The 8,535-nt window shown below is 44.3% G+C and overlaps 1 protein-coding gene across 1 annotated transcript; it reads right to left on the bottom strand.

The window, feature by feature from the left end:
• Positions 1 to 6,676: 6,676 nt before the first annotated feature.
• LOC123147168 (uncharacterized) lies at positions 6,677 to 7,651 on the bottom strand. Its single transcript, XM_044566402.1, has one exon. The coding sequence runs from the start codon at positions 7,429 to 7,431 to the stop codon at positions 6,928 to 6,930; it is 504 nt and encodes a 167-aa protein (XP_044422337.1). The 5' UTR covers positions 7,432 to 7,651; the 3' UTR covers positions 6,677 to 6,927.
• Between the last annotated feature and the right edge of the window lie 884 nt (positions 7,652 to 8,535).

The raw sequence follows: 8,535 nt of genomic DNA, 5'->3' as shown, positions 1-8,535 counted from the left end.
AAGCGCAGCGTTGTGGGCTCCACAATATGGATCCGACACTTATTTGCGGTCTGGGCCGGCCCACCTACCTGCATTGTTTCTTCCCTCAAAATAAATATCATTGGTTCATCCGTAAAAAAAACTATTTGTGACACGCATTAGTTATTGTATACTTGTATATGTTCAACAATATTTATAGTATCTCTATCATTTCTACAATATTATACATGCATCGAGTGTTTGGGATCATTTCGTGAGATCGTAGGTTACGCATAAACCACTTTCAGACCTGCCCTCCGGCAGACACGAATGGTCCTGCTTGTACATGGTGCATGTGGAAGCATGCATGAGATGACCCCAACTTTTTGGAGCATCTAGGCTTGGCCAATGTGGTCCCCCAGGAAAGGTGTGCATGAATTCGGACACAAAACGCACGTTGCGTCACGTGGGGGCAGTGTTGTAGGGTTTTCTCGTAAGAAAACCCTAGAAATTGCATCGAGTGTCGCAAATAAACGATACTTGTCATGCATGCAAGCCATGGTCACCGTAGGGTATGCATGTATTTTGGGATCATTTGGTGGGACCATCAAGGGAAGCCAATTTCAGACCTGACCTCCGGTAGACCTGAATGGTCCTGCTTGTACATGGTGCATGTGGAAGCATGCATGAGATGACCCCAACTTTTGGGAGCTTGTGGGCTTGGCCAATGTGGTCCCCCAGGAAAGGTGTGCACGAATTCGGACACAAAACGCACGTTGCGTCACGTGGGGGTAGTGTTGTAGGGTTTTGTCGCCGGAAAACCCTAGAAAATGCATTGAGTGTCGCAAATGAACGAAACTAGTCATGCATGCATGCCATGGTCATCGTAGGGTATGCGTGTAGTTTGGGATCATTTGGTGGGACCATCAAGGAAAACCAATTTGAGACCTGACCTCCGGCAGACCTGAATGGTCCTGCTTGTACATGGTGCATGTGGAAGCATGCATGAGATGACCCCAACTTTTGGGAGCTTGTGGGCTTGGCCAATGTGGTCCCCCAGGCAAGGTGTGCACGAATTCGTACACATAACGCACGTTGCGTCACGTGGGGGTAGTGTTGTAGGGTTTTGTCACCGGAAAACCCTAGAAAATGCATCGAGTGTCACAAATGAACGATGTCACGCATGCATGCCATGGTCATCGTAGGGTATGCATGAAGTTTGGGACCATTTGGTGGGACCGTCAAGGAAAACCAATTTCAGACCTGATCTCCGGCAGACCCGAATGGTCCTGCTTGTAGATAGTGCATGTGGGAAAAATCACAGTTTTTCAAAAACTGGCTTAAGTTACACCAAATGGCCCCTCCCGAATGCGGTCATTTTTTCGACCACCTCAAAATGACCTCAACTTTTGCACACATAATCCATTGCACAAACAAAGGTGGGTTCCAAAGGTTTTATATTTTCGAATTTTTTATTAATTTATAATGCCCTCTAGACTGACCGGTCAAAACATCGGTCTATACCTCAGGGGGCATTGTAAATAATTCTTTTTCCCAATTTTATTTCATAGCCATGATTGGCACATGTGGGTCACCATGTTCAAGAAATTTTGTGTGATTTGGAGGTGGTGGGAAAAATCACATTTTTTTCAAAAACTGGCTTAAGTTAGACCAAATGGCCCCTCCGGAATGCGGTCATTTTTTTGACCACCTCCAAATGACCTCAACTTTGGAACACATGATCTATTGCACAAACAAAGGTGGGTTCCAAAGGTTTTATATTTTTCTGAATTTTTAATTAATTTATAATGCCCTCTGGACTGACCGGTCAAAACATCGGTCTATACCTGAGGGGGGCATTGTAAATAATTCTTTTTCCAAATTTTCTTCCATAGCCATGATTGGCACATGTGGGTCACCATGTTCAAGAAAGTTTGTGTGATTTGGAGGTGGTGGGAAAAATCATATTTTTTCAAAAACTGGCTTAAGTTAGACCAAATAGCCCCTCCGGAATGCGGTCATTTTTTTGACCACCTCCAAATGACCTCAACTTTGGTACACATGATCTATTGCACAAACAAAGGTGGGTTTCAAAGGTTTTATATTTTTTAGAATTGTTTATTAATTTATAATGCTCTCTAGACTGACTGGTCAAAACATCGGTCTATACCTAAGTGGGGCATTGTAAATAATTCTTTCTATATTTTTGAAATTATTTTAATTTATAATGGCCTCTTAAATTTGTTTACCTTTTTAATGCCCTCTTATTTTTTTGAATTTTTTATTTATTGAACTAGGTTTACAAGATGGCTAGGATGGCCCATGCTTTTCCTTTTGTTTATTTTTCCCTTTTCCTTCACTTTACATAAAAATTACCTGATCACTCCAAAAATAACATAAAAATTACATGACCCCTCAAATAATAACATACAAAAAATTCAAAAGCTATTTTTATCAAACACATCTTTTTGAATATGTATATTTTCTTTTCTTCTAAATTTATATTTAATTCCTTCACACTTTGATGATGGAATATTTGCTCTGTAATTGCAACATAGGTTCAAATGATGGAACATTTGATCTTTTTGCTTATTCAAATTATGAGTTGGTGGAATGTGTGAGGATGAACAATTATCAGTAACTTTACTAAACCCCATGTACTATAATTCATGACAGCCATTTTGGAACATTGCGACATTCAATATTTGGTATAATTGGCACATGGGCGCAGCATGTTGCACTTGCCCACAGCATAGACAAGTGTTGCAGCATGTCTCAAGCAACACTGAAGCGCCATTTGTTTTTTTCGCACCATCGAAACAACAACTAAACATGAAGGAAGCATTCACCACCATTAAAGATAAGGCCACACATATATAGATTGCATTCTAATAGGTAGCAGGCAGTTCACAACAGATCCAGTTCAACCACACAATACATTACATTACATTAATATATCAAGTTTTCTCACAGTTCAGACCCAGATGCAGCTTTCCCAAAAGTAAAACATCATCAAATATACTGATGATGAGTATGGCTTCCAGCTTTCGATGATCAGCATGATGTACGACTACAGGTCGGGGTTTCTCAGGACCTTCAGGAGCGCCTTATGCTGACCAATGATCCTGTAGTCATGACTGGAGATTGATGTAGCCCGGCAATGTTCCATCAGATGCTCCAATAACCCAGACCTGGGCTTGGGCTTGCTGCAGTAGGGGCACCGGTACTTTTCATTCCTCCAGTTGTAGTACTTGGCAGGTCCTTGGGCCCTGATCTTCAACACCTCCTTCTCTTCAAAGGACTCGAAGTTCCCCTCGACCACATCATCTCCAGATTCATACTGCACAAATTAATGACTGACATTAATACACTATGCATTCAAAAACTATAAACACATAATACTAACTCAATGCAGAAATAACATTTGAACTAGGCCTTACCTCATACGGCTCATCTTCACCAGACTCATATGGGTAGAACCCAGTCTTGTCCCACTTCCTCTTGTTGCCCACAAGATCCTCCTCCTCCTACTATATTGTCAAACACGCACATCAATTACAATGAATTGAATTGCAGTTCACAGAATGTCATTACAAACAAAATTGTGAATGTGAACCACATTGGTATGTTGCAAGTGACCAAATGCTTTCCTTATAAATACAGAATCTAAGCAATCAATCAACAGACAAATGATGTCCTTCATAAATGCTAACGAAAATGCAAGCTGGATTCTTGACATTCCGTGGAGAAACCCAACAGTTTACTTTTGAGGGAATTACCCCCCCACACACACACTACTTAATGGAAACATATAGTATATTTTGTTGCTAGGATCCTGCGTTGGAATGTTTACTTCAGACTTTACATATAGTATATACTAATTACAGAAGCCAACTACAAATTTTAATATGCACAAATTACTGTTTTTGGGACAATGCAGCAAAGCTCCTACACATATTAACATAATGCAGTAGTTAATTAGGTACAACTTCAACTATAAATGCATACATGTCCAACAAACATCTAAAATTTCATTACTTACCTAAACAACAACAAATTATTATATAGATGAATCTTGTATCATCTAAATCAATTCATTGGCACATCTTAATTAATGCATTCCAAATCAATATGTTTCCATCCACTATAATTGAACCACAGATCAAATCAAATAATCATAAATGTCAGCAGCATTGAACTACAGATCTAATAATCATATGACGTCTATCTGACCTTAAATTCCCCCTTAAATAAGGTATTCATCCTCATACTAATTAAATTCTAACAAGCAAAAATTCAACTACTAATCTAATAAGCATCTGAAAAAACCCCAAGATGCTTTTATGTCTGAAGCAACAGCATTGCAGAGGATGTTCAATGCTGTCAACATCTCTGAAGCAACGACAAAATTCCTCTACTAACCCAAAGTAAATAAGCATAGACTGCCCCTTCCCCTCGACCACGCTTCCCCTCTCCTTCAGAAGCCCCAATCCAGCACAAAAAAATCCAGCCCTTGAGAAGCTCTTTTTGATTAACATGACAACACCCAGTACATGATCACATCCTTCACTATATTTACAACCAAACTAATGCACCATCTAATCATCTCACGTAGACAATTTCCAAAAACACAAGGCCATGCACAACCCATCTCATAGCCTCTGCCTGACAGGCATCAATCAAGCATCAAATAACTGCAAGTATGACAACATGCATCAATCAAGCATCTAAGAATTGCAACTATGACATCCATAATCCCTAGAACTAAGCATCCATTTAATTAATCATCAAGCCAAAGAACTAAAGCAGGCACCAACCCAAACCAATACAAAAGTATATATTTGACTCCAAACACCTAAAGAATTGCAAAAATTCCATTACTAATCTAATAAGCATCTGAAAAAACCCCATCCCTCAATCTGGCTACTTCTAACCTAATCTAATAATCATATGTGGTCCACCATTCTTGCACGAATCTAATACAGGAAAACCCTAATGCAGAGAAAACCCTACCTCCAACAAATCTAACCAAGCAAAGTTCTGGCCACAAACCCTACAATCTAAAAGCTACCAACTAAAAGTTAGCCGCAGATACCTTCTGCTCCGCTTCCTCCTCGCCGGAGACGGCCTCCACCTTCTCCACCTTCTCCACCTTCTGCGCCTCGCCAGAGCCCGCCTCCACCTTCTGCGCCTCGCCAGAGCCCGCCTCCACCTTCTGCGCCTCGCCGGAGTTGGCCAGAGCGGGCGCATCTGGCTGGACCGCGCCGCTGCGGCCCGCCCCCGCCTTCTCCAGATCTCCAGCGGAGGGAGCACCGCGCTGGACGCCGGCACGCCCCCTCACAAAGGTGCCCGCAGCGATCTGCCGCGCCTGCTCCACCAGATCTGCGCCCTAATCGGGGCGCTCGCCTCCTGCGTCCACCATTGCGATGGACAGGATGCGGTGAGGGAGACGAGGAAGTTGGAGAGGAGAGGGAGTGGGGAGTGGAGAGAGGGAGACGATGCGGCGGGGGGAAATGGTGGGCGATGCGGCCGGAGGTGGTTGCCGTCCACATTTATATGATGGGACAGTTTTGGCAACTACCTGTGACACGTGCTGCCCAACGCGCGGGCGGCTTCTTTTTTTTTGCAGGGGGGCGCCCGAGCGCGGGCGGCTTCACGCGTGCACGAAAGGCCGCCGTATACGGACGGGCATACGTATACGGCCGGGCATATGATCTAACCGGGCCGGTACGGGCCTCCCAGGGCTCCTCGATGGCTATACGCAGGGGCAACAAAGACGATCGTGCCCCTCGTTATGAACCGTTCTTGGTTCATCCTGGCCGTCGATGTGTTTTCCCACCCCGCGTTCAGCCCAGGGGGGGAGCACCGGAGCAGAAACGAACTAGTATTAGTGTAGCAGTATTCTCTAACAGCAAGCAATTATTAATTTTGTGTTTATTTTAAGTAGCAAGTGTGAGATAATTCTAAACTTTTCTTGGGTATTAATTTCACAATATCTATAAGAGGTAAATTTATATGTAACAAAAATATATTTTAATGGGTAGGTTCTTCCTTCAAAATATTAAGTCGGATGATCAAATGAATATAAGTCCGATGTTCTACACTTGTATCCATGTCTAACAGATCCTTGTCATATCTACCTTTCAGTCGTACCAAATCCTCTAGGACTGCGCTGGATTCAAAACACTTATCCGTGTCCAGCTGTCTTTCACTGTGTGGGAATCTTTGATGGTCGAATTAGACATCCGAATCCGAGTCGGATTCGGACAGTTGTTTTTGTGTCCAATTTTGTGCAGTGCACTAGCATTACAAATGTATATCCATGCAGCTGAAAATGGAACGATGTTGGTTTTGAATAACGCTGTATTCGACATACACTGTTCTGTTTCATGAATATTTGGATATTTTTGATTCGGAAACGTTTCTTGGCCCCATTGTTCTTCTGGTTTCCTATATCAAAACAAGGAAACTCTCATAGCGTATATAGAGCCGAAACAGAGCGCTTTAATTACTCCAATGATGCCAAGATATCTCCAATATATACATTGTGAATACCATCATTAACTTGGGAAATGCTATGTAAGCATGCGACACACTTGACATTTCACTAGAAGACATAAATACACAAACTATTTCTATTCTTATTTGCAAAGACACTTTTGGTTTCGGCCAGTGAAGATAAGATTTGGAAATCACAGTACAATTAATGCGTGTATAGTACTAGAACTAGATCGACCTTTTTATCATCCATTAATCTGATGCATATACATTATGACACTTTTCCTCCTTCCCTATCTATATGAAATGGGCACAACACCTGGAGAAACAATCTCATGTTATTCTCTTTCAAACTGTTGAGAAATCAGAGAGTAGATGCTTGCAATATTGAGCTAGCTGTGTATTAATGCAACTCATTAAATAATTGTAAGTCACGATATAAATTTGCTAGAGCTGGACACATGGTAATAGTTAACCTATAGATCTAATTTTAGATCGGCTAATGTCAAATAAAACAGCACCAAATAAATCAGCGGCGAGCTCCTCTCTTTCGAGCCAGGAGCAGCCTTTCTTACCATTGTGGCTGGCGCGGTGGCCGCCGAGCGCCTGGCGCGTCCGGAAAGGCATCTTGCAGCGGTCGCACACGTACGGGTAACGCTGCCCGTCCGGCCCGAGCTCGCCCAGGGGTGTCTCCCGGGGCGGCTCCATGCCGCGCCAGCTGCGGTCCGTGTGGCTGCGCATGTGGCCATGGACGGCCTTGGCACTGGCGAATGTGCGGAAGCAGATGGGGCACCCGTCAGGCCCTACCGGTGCTCCACGGGCGATGGCAGGGACGACGGCGTCCACCTCGTGCAGGGACTTGAAGGTCCAGGGGTACCTGGGGTCGTCGCCTCCTCCGGAGCCTCCCGCGACGAGGTAGTGGACATGGCCGGCGCCGGGCATGATGAACACTCGGGAGCTCGATCCGGTCATCATGTTGTGGGTTCTGGGTTGTGTGTTGTGGCTGCCGTTTCTATATTTGTGTATGTAGACGAAGACGACAACACACTCTAGCGTGGGACTGCTGCACTAGGCGTGGAGAGTACTAGCCGTGAGTAGGTGGGCCGTACGCGTGGTGAGTAGTATCGGTTTGTCTCGTTCATTCATATTAGTGTCGCCGGTGTGGAGAGTGTAAGCTTTGCTAAGAAACATTTGCGTAGTTTCACATAGAGACAAAAGATTTTACAATTTCAGTTTCTGGTTGAGAAGAGAAGCCACCCCTGGTTTTTGCAAAAACTGTGGGCTGTTTATTAAAACTGGGCACTCTCCTAACCCTCTCACGACCAGCACGGTTTCGGCGGCCGGACTTTGTAATCTTGCTATCGCGAAGGGTTCTAATATGCGGTCCACTCTCGCATGGCCATCTGGCCACCGTGTGCAGATTCGCAGGCCGAGAGTTCTGGACGGAAGTTTTTCGGGGAAAAAAGTGGACCCTATAGGTTAAATGGCCCTCCCTCTCCATGGCGCACAGCCCGTTTAGCTGAGAGTTAGAGGAAACAAAACATGATCGGTTTTCGATTTGCATTGAGAGGTCAACAGGATGTCAGTTGCTCTGCTGCAAAGCAAACCGATTCTGCGGGTGTAGGTTTCCATCAAGAGAATCTTATACCATCGCTGTTCTCTCCCAAGGAAAGAGTCGTGTTCAATCGAGGACCGGTTCATTTTGAGAGGTTGCCGATCCAGCCCCCCCCCCTCTCCACACACACAGACACACATTTTTTGAGAGGATGCCTATCCGGTGCCCCCCCCCCCCCCCCCCGATAAGATTGAAAACTCTGTGCATATGCCCTTAAACCTTAAATGTTAACAAAACAAACATTTTCCACTCGGCCCCACTACTAGGGAAAACCCTAGTAGTAGCGTGGGTTTTGAGGCTATCAGCAGCGCAGGCAGCCGCGCTACCAATAAGGCGTTATAGCTAACTGTTAGTAGTAGCGCGGTTTGCACCCGCGCTACTACTATATCAGCATCGCTTTTCCAGAACACGCTACTATTACTTAGTTGTAGTGTTTTCCTAGCCCCGCGCTACTGCTATGTGTT

Source organism: Triticum aestivum, chromosome 7A (assembly GCF_018294505.1).
Source record: "Triticum aestivum cultivar Chinese Spring chromosome 7A, IWGSC CS RefSeq v2.1, whole genome shotgun sequence".
NCBI classification, from domain to species: domain Eukaryota; kingdom Viridiplantae; phylum Streptophyta; class Magnoliopsida; order Poales; family Poaceae; genus Triticum; species Triticum aestivum.
This window is presented reverse-complemented; position numbering and strand designations above follow the sequence as displayed.

Bases quoted from the DNA above. Each gene is read 5' to 3' on its own strand.
- LOC123147168 (XM_044566402.1), bottom strand. From the start codon at position 7,431: ATGATGACCGGATCGAGCTCCCGAGTGTTCATCATGCCCGGCGCCGGC.